General features: G+C 53.9%; 1 protein-coding gene across 1 annotated transcript; it reads left to right on the forward strand.

Annotated features, from left to right (window-relative positions):
- Window positions 1-897: 897 nt before the first annotated feature.
- On the forward strand, window positions 898-15362 carry Slc6a1 (solute carrier family 6 member 1). The gene is made up of 15 exons (XM_042680074.1): window positions 898-943; window positions 2025-2354; window positions 2957-3088; window positions 3421-3521; window positions 4746-4855; window positions 6289-6421; window positions 9273-9407; window positions 9493-9596; window positions 10091-10215; window positions 11031-11143; window positions 11498-11629; window positions 12906-13008; window positions 14025-14125; window positions 14640-14807; window positions 15160-15362. Exons 2-15 carry the CDS (start codon window positions 2117-2119, stop codon window positions 15262-15264), a joined length of 1800 nt encoding a protein of 599 aa, XP_042536008.1. The 5' UTR covers window positions 898-943; window positions 2025-2116; the 3' UTR covers window positions 15265-15362.
- The last annotated feature ends 2458 nt before the right edge of the window (window positions 15363-17820 follow it).

A 17820-nucleotide genomic window follows, 5' to 3' on the forward strand; every position in this document is an offset into this window, starting at 1 on the left:
CTAATTAAACTTTAATTCTATTGTTAATTAAAAAAAAAAAAAGCTGGGCGCTGGTGGCTGACACCTGTATTGCTAGCTATTTGGGAAGCTGAGATCTGAGGATCACCATTCAAAGCCAGCCTGGGCAGGAAAGTCTGTGAGACTCTTATCTCCAATGAACCACCAGAAAACTGGAAGTGGCACTGTGGCTCAAGTGGTAGAGTGCTCACCTTGAGCAGAAGAGCTGAGGGACAGCGCCCAGGCCCAGAGTTCAAGCCCCGTGACTGACAAAAAAAAAAAGCTGGGCACTGTCGGCTTTGGCTATAATCCTTGCTACTCAGGAGACAGATCTGTCGGAGGAACACAGTTCAAAGCTAGCCCAGGCAAAAAAAGTCTGAGACTTATCTCTACTTAATACCAACAATTCAGAAGTAGAGCTGTGGCTCAAGTGGTAAAGCACCAGCCTTGAGTGAAACAGCCAAGGGGCAGTGCCCAGGCCCTGAGCTCAAGCCCCAGGATCACGGCGTGTGATCGGGGTGTGTGCATGTACACACACACACACACACACACACACACACAGAAATATCAGCGTTTTCGCTGGCACCCTGTGGAGCCCTGAGAAGCTCCCCCTGTTGGCCTTACTTTTCCTTCTGATAGAAATGTGGACCTTGCTCCTCATGCCCACCCAGACCCACCTTGTGGCTGTCCCCGTGGCAGTGGCTCCTGCATGCTCCAGCACCCGAGGGCCAGCGCCATGCTGCATGGACTTGCTTGGGTCACCTTGCCCGGGATGCTCTGCAGTCACATACACAGCCCAGACCCCTAGCAGCTTCCTGTGCCCTGCTGGCCCTGCGCTGGGTAATTCATTCACCTCCCTCCTCCTCTCCCATCTCTGCCTTGCAGGCTCTCAGCCAGCCGCTGCCAGGGAGCCTTTAGGAGCTGACCTGCCACTGAGAATCACCAGGTAAGGCCAGCAAGTACTTAGAGAGTTCCTACAGCCACAACTCTGCCAGCCAGAAGAACAGTACTTACTAAGAGCATTGAGTAGTGGTACTGAGTACTAGTACTCAGCTGATTAAAGGCAGATAGGAGATGTGAACTCTGGATGTGTGTGAAGTCAGTTTCATGCCCTGTAGGAGGTATGCTGCCTCTAGAACTAGAGGCCACACAGACACATAGAGAGTGTAGTGGAATATCTTGGGGCAACCAAGGGCCAAAAGTGGCCATGAAAGCCAGTAGCCCTGCCTCAACCAGGGACAGGGCTGTGGACCGGTAAAAACACAGACTTGGGACTTTCCATCCAACAAGGGATATACTATTATCCTTTTAAAAGATAGGGAAGCTGGGCACTGGTGGCTCACGTCTTTAATCCTAGCTACTCAGGAGGCTGCGATCTGAAGATCATAGTTCAAAGCTAGCCTGGGCAAGAAAATACGTGATATTCTTATCTCCAGTTAACTAAACCAGTAGTGGAGGCAAGACTCAAGTGGTAGAGTCCCAGATTTGAACCAAGAAAGCTAAGGAAAGGTCAGCACCCAGGCCTTGGGTTCAAGCCCCAGGACCAGCACAAATGAAACAAACCACAAACCACAGAGTAGCTAAGAAGGAAGTTAAAAAGTTCAGCAAGGATCCCACGGCTCAAAAGTGGTAAAGCTGATTGTGACTGGAGCTGCAGCCATGACCCCTCTCCTGGACCCCAGCTTGAGCACCTGGCTGGTTTGTCCTGATGGAGGTGGGGGTGGGGGTGGTGATGGCCTAGGGTGGCATGGGTCTCCTGACTGTGGCCTTACTCTGAACTCTGTACTGTTTCTGTTGGAAGGTTGGTGGCTGCAGGGCCCTCCAGTCACCAGACATGGAAGAAGGTGCAGGACACAGGCCAGAGCGGGAGCTAGGCTGGCAGGCGGCGGCAGGCCATGTTGCCTTTGCCCTCTCTCTGGAGTGGCCGGGAGAAGAGGGATTGGAGAAGACCACTGGGAGGCACCGGTGGTCTGGAAGTCACTTCATGACTGTCCCTCTTTAGCCTGTGACCCCTTCTGTCTTCCCAGTGGGACCTTGAGTCGCAAACCTGTTGTCCACGTGGACAGGAGCGGACACCTCACGCCCATCTGCGAGGCCCCCCGCATCCAAGCTCTGAGACATGGCAGCCGACGGCAGCAAGGTGGCCGACGGGCAGATCGCCACAGAGGTCAGCGAGGCCCCCGTGGCCAGCGACAAACCTAAGACCCTGGTGGTGAAGGTGCAGAAGAAGACCGGGGATCTCCCCGACCGGGACACGTGGAAAGGCCGCTTCGACTTCCTCATGTCCTGCGTGGGCTACGCCATTGGCCTGGGCAATGTCTGGAGGTTCCCCTATCTCTGCGGGAAGAATGGTGGAGGTGGGTGGTGGTTGATGGCCTCTGGGCCGGGGCGGGGGGGGTGGGGAGCCCCCACAGGGAGGGTTCCCCTGAGGTATCCGCTGCTGCAGCTTCAGGAGAGAACGGGGAGTGTTTCGGAGATCAGGTCTCATTCTTTGATTTCTGTCTTTTATCAAAAGATGCCTTGCCTGCCAGGCACAGGTCATCCTAGCTACTCAGGAGGCTGAGATCTGAGGATCAAGGTTTGAAGCCAGCCTGAGCGAGAAAGTCCTTGCGACTTCATTTTAGCTCCCAAAAAGCTGGAAGTGGAGGTGTGGCTCAAGTGGTATATAAAAAAGCTAAGGGTCAGCACCCTGGCCTTGAATTCAGGGGCACGCGCGCGCACACACACACACACACACACACACACTTTCTGAAGACAGTTATACCCTGCCAATGATACCAACACCCATTTCTCCTGCACAAAGCAGAGGGTAGATGTGAGGTGAGAGACCCCCTGGGGCTCATTTTCCCTCTGGGTGCTACTGCTCTGGGGGCAGGGCATAGGGAAACCCCGGGTGGAACGCCAGAACCACTGGGACCCCTCAGCAGGAGTATCTCCAACGCCGTGTCCCTCCTCGCAGGGGCCTTCCTGATCCCCTACTTCCTGACGCTCATCTTCGCGGGCGTCCCGCTGTTCCTGCTCGAGTGCTCCCTGGGTCAGTACACATCCATCGGGGGCCTGGGTGTGTGGAAGCTGGCCCCCATGTTCAAGGGTGAGTGCAGGGCAGGGCCCGGGAGGAGCGGCCTGGGGGCTGGGGGAGGGGTCAGGGGGCTGAAGAGGGTGGCTAAAAAGCTGCTGGGGGGACCCAGTTATCACAGCCTGACCCGTCCCAGCCAGGGCTATACTTACAGAGGGCGGGGACCCCATGGCACCTGCCCCTGTCCTGCACTGGTCCCCGGCCCACCCCCAGCTCGCAGTCCCGGGGAGGTTGTGGGTGCTGAGGAGCACCCCGGGGCAGCTCCCCCTCCCCTCCCCCTTCCCCTTCTCTCCCCCCTCCTCCCCCCGCTGTGGCCATGTGGAGCTGGAGTCATGTGTCCTGCACAGGGGTGGGCCTCGCCGCCGCGGTGCTGTCCTTCTGGCTGAACATCTACTACATCGTCATCATCTCCTGGGCCATCTACTACCTGTACAACTCCTTCACCACCGTGAGTGTCACGGGAATCCCATCCGCCTCCCCACAGCAAGGGCAGCACTGTGCTTTGAGCACCTTCCCTGGCCGAGCACTTTGTGGGGGTCAGTGTCTGATCCTCCCGACACTGTAGCTAAGGGCATCCTGAGCCGTGGTATATGGGCTGGGTTCAAATCCTGACTCTGATATCTCTCTGCAACTTCAGTAACAAGGCCTCTCTGTGAGTGCTGCTGTTCCCATTGACAAACTGTAGATACACGTGCAACTTACCTCCATTCTTCAAAAGAAAAGAAAATAGAATCACCGTCTGACCCACCAGTTCCACTTCTGGGTGAATGAATGCTCCCTGTCCTGCCCCCCCGCCAAAAAAAAAAGCAGGAAGCAAGGTTTCAGAGAGAAACCTGTTGATGGCTATGTGTCCTCAGTGCTGAGTGAGTACGCACTATATGGTATAGAGTTACTGTGGAGTACTACTCAGCCTAAAAGAGGGAAGGAAACTCTGCCCCTGCTACCGCATGGCTGAACCTTACAGAGTGTGTGACATGGAAGAAAGCAGTCATGGAAGAACGGATGCTGCCCAATCTAGCTCATCTGAGACTGTCAGAATGGTCAGATCCATAGACAGGATGGGAGCTTGGATGCCAGGCTGGGGATTGGGAATAAGGAGTTGGGGGTTAATGGGGACAGAGTTTCGGCTCAGGAAGATGGACAGGTTGGGAAGTAAAGTGGTGATGGTCACTTGGTAGACCTCATATCCTTATAGATACATACCATGCCACTGAACTGTGCACTTATGGGTGATCAAGGTGGCAAATCCCTGTGGTGTATATTTAATTACAACAAAAGGGAAGCGAAGGAGAAGGGAACCTCCTCCGCCGGGCCTTGTGTGGCGTAAGGACAGGTGTGTAGAAAGTACTTAGAGCGGTGCCTAGCGTGGAGCCCGCGGTCATCACTGGACTGGCCTCCCAGAGCTGAGGTGCAGCCCCATGGATGGGAGGCTTGATGAGGGCCCAGGGCGAGCGGGCTGAGGTTCAGATCTCAGTCTGGCCTTCCTCTTGTGCAATCGCAAGTGAGTCGTTGACCCTCTCTGCTCCATACACTGATCCATACAGTGGGAGTCACAGGGCTGTCTGTTCCCAGCGCTCTGGGGAAGAAGGGCTAACAGCTGTGAGGAGGCCTGGGGGCTCTAAGGGAGACTGCACGAGAAGGGCTGTCATGTCTGACTGACGGTTCCTTGCAGACACTGCCGTGGAAACAGTGCGACAATCCCTGGAACACAGACCACTGCTTCTCCAACTACAGCATCGCCAACACCACCAACATGACCAGTGCCGTGGTGGAGTTCTGGGAGTGAGTACTGGTGGTGGGTGCAGGGGAGGGTGCCAGCTGGTTATGTAGGAGCTCGGTGAGAGCACTGTTCAAAGAGATGTGGGCAGGGGATGGGAACCACAGAGGATGAGGGTCTTTCCCCACCCTTGAGGGCTGGACCACCAAGGCCCAGTCGGCACCAGGTGTGGCCTCCAGTGGCGAAGCCTGGGCACAGACACAGCCGTGGCCAGTAGGAAGAAGAGATCCCCGGTAACCTTCTCTTCTGCCCTCCTCCTGCTGATGCCTCCATTGGTCAGACTCGGTGAGAATCCAGAGGACAAAGTTCAGCAATGTCACAGAGTGCCCCGTCCCAGACGGGGAAGGGCAGAGAGTGCATCCAGAGGGCCAGGGAAGGAAACACTAAAGCCAGAGTCACTTAGATTCATCCTGAAACCCAGCCCTGCCTGCCGTCAGTATCCGCCTGCTCAGGCCCTGGTTCGAGTTCAGCCTGAGATGGAAACCTCCCCCGGATGTACGACCCCGCCTGCCCCAAGCCACACAGAGGCTCCCTGGTCATTACATCCTCACCACCACCTCAGACAAGGATCCACTCAACGCTGGGTCAGGCATCCTCGGTCACCCAGAATGACCTAAAGCTTGCCGGACCAAGCGCACAGGCCCTGTGCACACCCCGTACTGCGTCCCAATGGCAGACTGGAACCACCATGTTCCTCAGCATCTGCAGGTGTCCTAGAAGCAATCCCCGTGAATGCCAAGGGATCCGGAGCCTCCTAGAAGAAACACACACACACACACACACACACACACACACACACACACACACACACACACACACACACACACACACACACACACACACACACACACACACACACACACACACACACACACACACACACACACACACACACGGCCGCCCTGACTCCATCCTCCGGGAGGCCCCTCGATGCTGAGGGTCAGGGCTCTGATTGGACAAGGTGAGCTCGCGCTGCCCACATCTCTTCGGCATGGAGGAAGCATCTGTCTGGGCAGCTGGGAAGACCGGGAGCAGCCTGGAAGATCTGAGCCGAGGGGGTGCGGGCCTGATGTGAGGACAAGAGACCGTGGAGTCTCCGCAAGTGAACACAGAAGCCGCAGCGCTGGGTTCTGCCCTCGGCCCCTCGGCCCCTCCCACGTGCAGTTCTTGGTGCGCCATGCCCCTCATCCAGCCTTTCTCGGTCCCTCAACATTCCTTGAACGTTGACTGACCAGGTGCTGTGTGGTTAGAGACCCAGTGTGCCGAGGTACAGGGGCCGCACCAGGCGACCGTGCTAAACGGAGGGAGGTCCAGAGGGTCCGTGGGAGCCACAGGAGGCCACACACAGCACAGTCCCAGGAAAGAGGAGGGACCTGGGCCCCCTTGGTCACTCCAGCTCCTGATGGCTCCCCGTGACTCCCTCCCCCCTCCTCCCTAGGCGAAACATGCACCAGATGACTGACGGACTGGATAAGCCCGGCCAGATCCGCTGGCCGCTGGCCATCACCTTGGCCATCGCCTGGATCTTGGTGTATTTCTGCATCTGGAAAGGAGTTGGCTGGACTGGAAAGGTAGGGGGTATACGCAGTGGGGCGGGGGCCCCCGGGGGCGTCTCCCTGCCTCCCACCAGCCCTGCTCCACTGTGAGCTAAGCAGGTCCTGCAGCTCTCTGCCTAAGTTTCATTGCCAGCAAGACTCCACACCAAAGGTGGAAGGGAAGGAGCATGGCAGGCACACAGTAAAGTGCCAAGCTTGCAGGGATGGTTTAACAGTTCAGATGCTGCCCCAGGACCATTGCATGAGCTTCTCCTGAGTGTCTGCTCTGAACCTCTTTGTGCTTAGTTTCAGGCCAGAGGGGCAGACACCTATCTTGACTCAGGCATGGAGAGACAAATGACTGAGGACTCAGGCTTTGTATTTCAACAGTCCTAAGTCCAGGTCCCAGCTGGCTGGCTTTTTGTTGGCTGTGTGACTTTGGGCAAGTGACTTCGCCTCTCTGAAGCTCAGCTTCCTCTGTAAAATGGGGCTAACGGGGGTGCATTTCAGCTTGCGGAGAGAATCCCATGAGCTGGTGACTGCAGAGTACCACAGGACCTGACGGTGCTGTCCTTGTCTCCTTTGTGTTTATTATGGCCAGTGAAGAGCCATGCCACATCAGGGTGTCCAGCTGGGGGCGCTGGGGAGCTGAGTGTCAAGCCACGCCAGGGGGAGGGGAGCACTCCACTTCTCATTTCCAAGCCCTTGGGGGGGGGGCCTGGAGCAGGGCTGGAGGCAGGGAGTCTGGGCTTCGGTGGGCTTCCAGAAGAACAAAACAGAACTTTAAACCAATTGTGCGCAGGGCCATGGGCAGTGCCACTGAGGCTGCTTTGTGTCTGGAGGGAACTGTGCCCTGTGGCTCAGCCCCAAGCTCAGTGTCAGAACACACGTCTCTAGGAACAGGGAGCATGGAGGGGTACTGGCACCTAGGTACTAGGTACCTAGGTGTACTTGGTAGGCACCTAACACCCAGCATCAGCATTTCAGGATGGTACCTAGAGTTCCTCTACACAGGAGACTGACATCCTGGGGACAGAAAGTAGGCCCCACCTCCTCACTGCATCTTTTGGAGGGTGCCATCAGCAAGCCAGCATTTATTAAGCACTTACTATCTACCTGGTTACCAGATGAGCACACAGAAGCAACACTTTTAAGCAAGCTGATGTCTTCACATAACCAGCCTTTCTGGGCAGCAAGGGGAATTACAACTGTCTGCCAAACAAGAGAAAGTGAGGCTCAGAGAACATAAGACATTAACCCAGTCACATAGCCTGTAGGTAATAAAGGCTAACACTCTACCACTTGAACCACAACTTCACTTCTGGCTTCGGGTGGTTAATTGGGGTTAAGTCTCATAGACTTTCCTGCCCAAGTTGGCTTCACCTGTGATCCTCAGATCTCAGCTCCTGAGTAGCTAGGATTATAGACCATCAACGCCTGGCATACGGTTGATTTTGAATCCCCTTTTTTTAATTCCCAGTGCAGTGGATTTCCTGGGGGCTGGTGTCTGGCTTTCCAACCCTGCAGGATCTTAGAGAGCAGCCAGGGAGAAACACTAATTCAGAGAACAACTCAGGCTGTCTAGCAAATGGGGTCACATCAGACTACGATAGCAAGGGTCACTGAGCTTGAAAATCACTCAGCCATAAATGAGCAGAGAGGCTGCTTTGCATAGTGTCAGTCACGTGATTGTCATCAGACCCAACACAGGTTTGTGCGTGCCCAACATCCCTGCGAGGAAGCTACCCTGCCGTGCTGGCAGGAGTTCCATTGCCAGAGGCAGTTAGGTGACAAGAGAAAGTTTATTTCTTCTCACTTAGGAATTCCACTGCTAGAACTTTCCCCCAAGGGTAATGTAATGATTTTGTAGATGAAGAATTATATACAGAGGTGTTCAGTGTGGTATTTAGAGTCACTTAAAATCGAAGGCAACCTGAATGGATAGCAGTCCTGGTTCTATAATTAAGAATCACAGTGTTCCCAAGATCGTGAAACAAAAAAAGATAGAAACAAAACTACATAGCTCCTGGGGCACTGGTGGTTCATGCCTGTATTCTTAGCTACTCAGGAGTCGGGGCTCTGAGGATCAAAGTTTGGAAAAGCCAGGCAGCAAAGTCCATGAGATTCTTATCTCCAGTTACCACCAAAAAGCCAGAAGTGGAGTTGTGGCTCAAGTGGAAGAGTGCCAGCCTTGAGCAAAAATCGCTAAACGACAGTGCCCAGGCCCTGAGTTCAAGGCTCAGTACGGGCACATCGCTGTTTTAGCTTGGTAAAATGTGAAATGTGGAAATGTAACCTAGTGTGGCGGGCCTCCTTTTACAAGAAGAGTAGCCTGACATGCCCGGAAGTTGAAATGTTGACACCTTTGTGGGCTTGTAGCTGCCAGGCAAATATTGAGTGCATTACAACCTCTCCCTTTTTTTTTTCTTTTTTGCCAGTCCTGGGGCTGAGGGCCTGGGCACTGTCCCTGAGCTTTTGCTCAAGGCTAGCACTCTACCACTTGAGTCACAGCACCACTTCCGGCTTTTTCTGTGTATGTGCACTGAGGAATCGAACCCAGGGCTTCACACATGCTAGGCAAGCTCTCCACCACTGAGCCCCCTTCCCAGCCTGCACTACCCTTTTATCTAGGTTTCAGGAGAACACCAGGACCCTGGCTCCTGTGTGTCTTCTAGGGCTGTGGAAGGGATGGAACGTTTCCCCTTCTGGATAATGTAGACCTTTTAAAAACAAGGAGGCGAGGAGCACGGAAGGGAAAAGCCAGGTTTTGAGCCGGTTGGTTCTGGAGGGGCTTCAGAAAAGAGGCCAAGCAGCCGTCCGGGGCCCCGGGAGGGCTACGCGGGAGCTCAGAGCCCCGTGGGCGCCACCCCCCACCCCGTCCCCCCAGGTGGTCTACTTCTCCGCCACGTACCCCTACGTCATGCTCATCGTGCTGTTCTTCCGCGGAGTGACGCTGCCCGGGGCCAAGGAGGGCATCCTCTTCTACATCACGCCCAACTTCCGCAAGCTGTCGGACTCGGAGGTGAGGGCTGCGCACGCGCCCAGGGCGCTGGGGGACTGAGGCTGCCCTGATCAGTGCACTTACCCAAGTGTCTCGTCCCGCTCAGGTGTGGCTGGACGCGGCCACCCAGATCTTCTTCTCCTACGGGCTGGGCCTCGGGTCCCTGATCGCGCTGGGGAGCTACAACTCCTTCCACAACAATGTCTACAGGTACGAGGGCGGGGCCCCGAGTCTGGGGTCCAGGCCACGCCCACCTGCGGCCACGCCCACAGGTGCCCTACTGAGATCCTTCCATGGGCCCACCCTTCATATGGCCACGCCCACCCGTGGCCACGCCCCCAGGCACCCTACTGAGACCCTCCCATGGGTCCCTCCATGCCCTTCAGAGGCCACACCCACCAGCATGCTAGTGAGACCCTCCTCCCAGTGGCCCCGCCCTTTATCTGGCCACGCCCCAAGGCCCCACCTCCGGCTTTGACCTATGAGGGCCTGTGTCCTCCCAGCTCAGCCTTCTCTCAGGCAGTCCCCTGGTCCCTACCTCTCCCTGAGCCGGCTCCTGCTGGCTCTGCCCTCCCAGGCTGCCTTGCCCTGGGACCTTGCCCAGGACCTGCCCCTGTGGGGCCACCTGCCCCTTAGTGACCATACTCCTAGCCCCGCCCTCTCGGACCCCGGATCCCCTGACCCCGCCCCACTTCCCTCTCCAGGGACTCCATCATCGTCTGCTGCATCAATTCCTGCACGAGCATGTTTGCAGGATTCGTCATCTTCTCCATTGTGGGCTTCATGGCCCATGTCACCAAGAGATCCATTGCAGATGTGGCAGCTTCAGGTCAGTGCAGCACACCGACACGCCTCACGGTGTTGGTGTGGGATGGGCTCCTGAGGAGGGGAAGGGCTGGCGGTGCTGGCCTTGGGGGTCTGTCCTGGAGACCATCCACCTGAGCCTGGTCGGGCTGTGGTCACCTACATGCTACAAAGGTCCCCCAGTCCATCTTTCGTTCTGGTTCCTAAAATGTTCACACCTAGTGGATTGTGCCCTCTAAGCAGTCCCTGTACAATGACCTGCACTACGAAAGACACGTGCCTCACTCTCTACCTGCTCAGCCAGGCACGTGAAGGACTCCCCTTGTGCACCTCCTCCGTGGAGGGCTGGGCATGGGGAAAGGAAGGTTCTCGCAGACAGTACACCTTCCCCACCAAGGCCTCCCCCACCCACGGCTCTGGAGCTCTCCAGCCATGTTGACCCTGTCTGATTTCAGAGGGAGCTGTACAGCCTCTTTCCTGGTTCCCCCAGGACCTAGCCCTCAGGTAGAACATGCTCCAAACATGCTCCCAACATGCTTCCTGACCTGCTGTGTTCCATGTCAGGGAACATCCTAGGCCCAGGCCAGGACCCTCAGCAAGCCCTCCCTCTTCCCACCTCCTGTGTATCTCACACCTGTGCGGTCCCAACCACTGGCCAAGGCCACAGTGGCCCCTTTTCTGCACAGTGGCCCCAGTTCTGGGGCTCCTGGTCCCCCACATTTCTTCAAAGCTGACAGGTTGCCAGAAAGACAAGATGGACTGAATCTGGGAAGGTGGACGTGCTGGGGGTGATCAATGCCGTTCCCTTTTTTCTTCTGCTCTACCCCTGCCCTGCCCCAGGCCCTGGGCTGGCCTTCCTAGCCTACCCAGAGGCGGTGACCCAGCTGCCCATCTCTCCTCTGTGGGCCATCCTGTTCTTCTCCATGCTGCTCATGTTGGGTATCGACAGCCAGGTGAGTCCCCGACTCCTGCACCTTGGGCTGGGAACTCCAACCTCTCTGGTCTAGGAGCAGGGAGAGGGGATTACTCGTAGGCCCCCATGGAGATGACTAAGAACTCCAGACCTCGGATGGTTTCACTGTGTGAAACATCACAAAGCATCTCGGTCAATGCCCCTATTTTCCTGAAGGGGAAGTTGACACCCAATGAGAGGAACCTATCCTGAAGCTACACAGTGAGACAGGCAGAATCAGCTTGGTTCTGGGGCAGGCCTCTTGTCCTCCTGTACAGAGTGAGGCTTGGGATGGGGCAGGGCGGGGGCGGCTGCAGGTGGCTGACCTCCGTCCTCCATTCTCACCTCTGCCAAGTTCTGCACTGTGGAAGGATTTATCACAGCCCTGGTGGATGAGTACCCCAGACTGCTTCGTAACCGCAGGGAGCTCTTCATTGCTGCCGTCTGCATCATCTCCTACCTAATTGGCCTCTCCAACATCACTCAGGTAGACCCTGTGGCTGCCAGCATGCCCTAGGGTGGCCCCAAGGCCACACCCGGGGCCTCCTTTCAGTCCTATTCTACTCACTTTCCAACCCTGCCCTGAGTGCCATCCATGCCAAGCAAATAGTTGTCCCTTGCCAGGCTGGGGGAGGACACAGATACCAAGCTAGACAGAAGAGGACAAAGCTAGAGCATGCAACATCTTTGCCTGGCCTGGGAAAGCTTGCAGAGATGAATAGTCAGAGAGGCAAACTAGAATCAGGATTTTGACACTGACATTGCCTCCTTTCATCATAATCCCTGGGGTGTGTGTGTGTGTGTGTGTGTGTGTGTGTGTGTGTGTGTGTGTGTGTGTGTGTGTGTGTGTGTGTGTGTGTGTGTTGAAATTAATGAGATATGCTTAGTGCATTCAAGGCCTTCCTAGTCTGATGAACTATACAATAAATATAAACGACCCTAAATCCATGAGCTTAGACCATAAGTCTGACTTGTGTAGAATACCACACCCAAATTCAAATGCATCTGTGATCCAGAGTTAGGACTCCTTCATTCCTGCATGCATTCATCAACACCTGCTATAGGCAGGTGTGAGCTTCAGGCTCAACATTTAACATGGTGGACACTGTCTTTGGGGCTTACATTTTGGTGGACAAAACTGACATACAGATCAGATTTTTCTGAGTAATTCCATGAGAAAAAGGGCCCTGGGATCAGCAGAGCTGGGAGGAATGCTACCTTGGACACATCGTCAGGAGAGGTCTAAGGATGTGACCATTGATCTGGAACTTTAGTGCAGAGGAATTGGAGGACCTCAGGAAAGAAAGCACAGTAGGTGTGAAGGCTCTGGGGTGAGAGTAGACTTGGAAAGCTTACAGGACAGAAAGGAGGCCAATGCAGTGGGGTGGAGACAGAAGGGTGAGGAAATGGGTGGGGATGTATAACCAGACCATGGAGGACCTGGGATTAGATTTGATTTGAATTGGTATCTACTAGAGATGGTTGTCACGCTTTTATTATTTTTGTTGTTGTTGTGCTTTATTATTGTCTTGTGTAAGCTGGGGAAGGTTTAAGCATAGAAGAGGTGCATCCAATTCTAGTAATCAATTCCTTGTTCTATAACCTGGACAGTTTCTTCCCAACTCTCAGACAGTGAATATGTAATCTGGTTGTGCCCAGTGCTTCCTCCAATCTACTCCCAAGTTTTCTTGCTTCAGGGTAGCCTCTCCAAGCTCCCAAGCTGAATGAAATGGATTGGCATTCATCTTCTTTTGCTCTTTCAGGGGGGCATCTATGTCTTCAAACTTTTCGACTACTACTCTGCCAGTGGCATGAGCCTGCTGTTCCTTGTGTTCTTTGAGTGTGTTTCCATTTCCTGGTTTTATGGTAAGTGTCTCCTCATTTTCTTCCCTCCCTTCTTCCCTCCTTTCCTTCATTCCTCCCCCCGTTCCTCCCTCTTTCTCTTCCTTCCTTCTCTCCTAGTATCCCTCCCTCCCTCTTTCCCTCCTTCCTTTCTTCCTTCCATCATTACTCAACAAATACAATCTTCTCTGTTATCTTCACAATTCCATAAGCCTAGCACAGAAGCCCCATATTTAGAATATACAAGAACACTTAATTACATCCATTAAGAATAGGAGCCAGAATTTTTGGCCTGTTTGGAGGTGTTTTGTTTTTTTTTTAAGTTTGTTTGAGATTTTTATCTGGGAAAAAGGGAGATCCAGCAGATAAACAAAGATTTAAATTTATGTGTTTTAATACCAGCTATCAATAAAAAGACACAGTCTCTTAAGTCTCGTAACGAAGGAAATGGATTTCCTTTGTTTCTTTGGGGGCAGCCAGCTGTACACTGCTGTCTCCCAGGCCTCCTTCCCCACACGCTTGGTGATCACAGCAAGATGGAATGCTTGGAAAGGGATGTGGCGTCCTGTATCTCCTCTGTTCTGCTGTGTTTGCTCCTTGTCACTGGCCCATCCTCCCACTGCCTGGCCTGTGATCTGCACAGACTCCAGCTGGGCTCTGCAGAGCTCTAACCGATCCTTTGTGAGACTCACAGTTTTCTGTGATCTCAGCAGTGTCTCATGGTGACAGAGCATTGGATGAGCTGTGTCCCCACCCAGCAAGGCCACCAGGGGGAATGGTTGGGACGGAAGACATGTGGGAAGAATGCTGAGAGGGGACATAGTTTATAAGTACCCGTTAGTGGGAAGGTATCTTCACATTGAGGGGACTGGCTTTCCTGCTTGAGTGGGAATCGACCATTGACAAATACTTCAGTACCCAAAGCATTGGTCCCACATTTCACATGGGAGTATGGGGTTTCTGGGACTGTGGCAGAGCTGGGCTCTGAATGCACAGTCCCCCAGCTCAACCTTCCTCCCACTCCGGCCCCAATGTCACAGGTGTCAACCGATTCTATGACAATATCCAGGAGATGGTTGGCTCCAGACCCTGCATCTGGTGGAAACTGTGCTGGTCCTTCTTCACCCCCATCATCGTGGCGGTAAGGACAAGGCCTGACCAGCCTGCTAGGATGAGGCTACTCCAGGCATGAGTGATACAGGCCTGGGGAGAAGCTGCAGGGGCAGAGACCCTCCCTTCCCCACAGCCCCGCTCCCTAATGACACTTATCCCTATGGTCTGCTGAGCGCCTGTTACTGAAGTCTCACTCACCTGGTTAGTGGTGGGATTCGGGCAGCTCTTCCAAACGGGTCTCTGTCACAGGCAGGTGGTGTCTGCAAGCGGGGGCTCTGTTCAGGGACAGAGGCCTGCTCGCATCAAGGTCTGGGAGGGGCTTTGCCTGTCCAGTCTAGGTGGCTGAACTCTTCTTCTTCCTCTTCATTCTCTTCTTTCTGCTCTTCCTTTGCCCCCTTCTCTTATTCTTCCTCCTCCTCTTGTTCCTTCTCTTCCTTCTCCTTCTTCCTCCTCTACTCCCCTCTTCTTCCCTCTCATCTTCTTCCTTCCTTTTCTCCTCCCTCCCTTCCTCTTCTGCCTATTCCTCTTCCTCCTGCTCCCAGGGCGTGTTCCTCTTCAGCGCCGTGCAGATGACGCCTCTCACCATGGGAAGCTACGTTTTCCCCAAGTGGGGCCAGGGCGTGGGCTGGCTCATGGCCTTGTCCTCCATGGTCCTCATCCCCGGCTACATGGCCTACATGTTCCTCACCCTGAAAGGCTCTCTGAAGCAGGTAAGCGCTACTTCCCTTCCCTCACCCTGGCCGAGCCCCAGGTCTTGTTGGAGGCACAGACAAGGCCACAGCCAGTGCCACGAGTATGAGAGGTGTCCACGGGGAAGGCCAAGGAGGGGGGTCACTGAGGAGAGGACTGAAGGTGAGCCAGATGTAGTGTAGAGGCAAAAAGAGTGTTCTCAGGAGCAGGGAGGGAGGGAGGAGACTGGCTACGGAGAGCAGATGGAGCTGGGGGCAGGGGGGAGGGGTTGGGGAGGGCCTACAGGACAAGACCATGATGGGATGGGTGTGATGGTGGGCCTGAAGAGCATGGCTCTCTAAGGACCTTGCCTGTCCCTCCCGCTGTCCCCAGCGCCTCCAGGTCATGATCCAGCCCAGCGAAGACATTGTGCGCCCCGAGAATGGTCCCGAGCAGCCCCAGGCAGGCAGCTCAGCCAGCAAGGAGGCTTATATCTAGGGGTGCGGGGCCGTCCACCGACCCAACGCTGCCACCCCGCCTGGCTGCTCCAACTACCACTTGGCCACTGAAGATGTCCTGTCTCCACTACCTCGAGTGGCGGGCCCGGACCCATCACCGGGCAGAGAGGGCAGGTGGGGGCGGGCAGCCCGACCCTTGGGTAGGCCCAACCATGGCCACACACCCAGTGGCCTCCAGCAGGCTGGTGACCTTCTCATAGGCCCTGAGCCATTGGTGGGTGTTCCTAACTGCCACCGCTGCTCCTTTTTATTCTGCCAGTGACGGTGGCCCAGTCAGGCCACACACTCCTGGCTTTTCTTCCTTCCTGACTGTTCTCTTCCTGCCAAATCTGACTGTTAGCTGGGCCTTTGCTGGTGGCCAGGAGGCCGGTGGGGTGGCTCTGGAGGCAGGACGAAGTCATTTCCCACACGGAGCCTGCAGCCAGGGCCCCTGGAAGCAGCGGGGAGCCAGCGGGGCTCTGCCTCTCCAGTTTTTGATTTTCTCCTTCCCAAGGCAGCTTGATGAAACCATCCTAGAGACCTCAGTTGTCTGGGCAGAGGATTCCTGTCTCTGGACCCCAGAGATGGTGGCGTAGCTAAGTGCTACCCGCCGCTCACCTCCCCTGGCTTTCCGATGGGACCTGGCCCAGCCTCAGGTCTACAAGGGCTCTGCTGGCTAGGAAAGAGCTACAAGCACAACTCTTTTGGTGACCATTCCCGGGGACCTGACCCAAGCAGGTCTCCTTTCCTGGAGCTACCCAGTTTTACAGAGCACAGGACCCCCCACAGGAAAGCCAGTTAAAGGGTCTGTCCAGGGCCAGGAGGAGTCCGCCTGCTCCTGGGTTTTCCTCTTCAATATTACTCACTGCCACCCTTTCCTGCTGCTGTCTCCCCACCAGTCTCCAGGACCCCTGGCTGCCACTCAAATCCACCCACCCATTGAGGAGCCAGTGTTCAACCAGAGACTCGGCCCCTGCCCCTCTCCACCCCGCACCTTGCTGTGCTACCCAGGTTTCATCTGCTCCACCAGGTGGTATTCCTTGTTGCTTTCTGGATTGGGCTCGAAGCTCAGCCTTTCTCGTTGTCTGGGAGGAGGGTTCCTGTAGCAAAGCCTGCATCCTGCCCGGTAGCTCCTTAGCTCTGTAGCTCACAAACTCTTGTTCTATGACTAATCCTTAATAACTATGGTGAATAACTGTGACTGTGGGTTTTTTTAATCTCTTGTCGTTCTCATCTGAAAAGTGACCAGCATAGCCGTTCTTGCAATAGGGTATTACCCTGAGAATATTAAGCACATTATTGTAGAGAATAAAGACACATATACACATATAAATGCACACACAGGCACCTTCATCCTCACGTGTGGCATCTAGGGTCCCATGTGGTATCATGTAGGCAACCCATACCCTCTTTCCTGTGGCCGTCTGTAAAATAGTCTCCTTGCTAAGGCATCCCCAGTGCCCAGTGGCAAAACTTGTGGTCCAAGTGCATAGGTTTTGGTAGATTCTAGGGTTTACAGTGGCAGGACCTTACACTGTACCTCACAGTCCCACCCTCTCCCCACCTCTGTGTGAATCATTTAGAATAAGGGCAAGGAGACTTCTCACTTGCACTGTGTTCAAGTCTCAAAGCCAAGTCTTTCTAACATAAATGCAGCATATTTATGTCTGTAAGCAACTCTGAAATGTTTGGCAAGAAATCCCCTAATTGATTTCCACCCAAACTTACCTTCTAGAGCACAATATTAAGTGTCGTACAATTACTGTAAGAACTGTGAATATGTGTAACTTTTTTTTTTTTTAGTATTTACCCCGGGGGAAAAATATTGTATTATCATTATATGCTTTTTTTTTTGCAATAAGGAGTTATTCTCAGAACACCAAGTAAATTTATCTCTATATAAAAAGTATATGTAATATATGCATATTCAAACTATATACAGAGCCTGTTTTAAAAAAATTACAATATTATTTAGTAAAATTATCTGTTCTACGGACCAAATGTAAAATATTTATAAATGAAGATGCATTTTAAATGTCTATAAATGGTGTTATAACTAGAGCACGGGTTATGTAAGTTCCTAAGAATTTAGAGGAAACATAATAAAGGTTCTATGACATGCAAACAGACCTTCAGAGTTGTTTTTTTTTTCTCCTTTATGCCAGTATTGGGGCTTGAAATCAAGGCCTGGGTACTGTCCCTTAGCTTTTTGGCTTCAGGTTGGCACTCTATCCCTTGAGACACACCTTCACTTCTGCCTTTGCATGTGATGTGCATGTGATGTGATTGTGTGTGTGTGTGTGTGTGTGTGTGTGTGTGTGTAATCAGAGATAAGAGTCTCATGGACTTTCTTTGCCCCTCTTTGAATATGGATCCTCAGATCTCAGCCCCTTGAGTAGCTAGGATTACAGATGTGAGCCACCAGCACCCAGTGTTCACTTCTTATGCATGAAATGGGCTCAGTAGCCTCTCACATCAGAACAGCAACACAGACACAAACTAATTTTACCTCAGCAGACAGATTTGGACTGAAAATCTAACAACATAGACTTCTCTG

Source organism: Dipodomys spectabilis, unplaced genomic scaffold (genome assembly GCF_019054845.1).
Source record: "Dipodomys spectabilis isolate Male_0828 unplaced genomic scaffold, ASM1905484v1 ptg000054l, whole genome shotgun sequence".
In the NCBI taxonomy this organism is placed as follows: Eukaryota; Metazoa; Chordata; class Mammalia; order Rodentia; family Heteromyidae; genus Dipodomys; species Dipodomys spectabilis.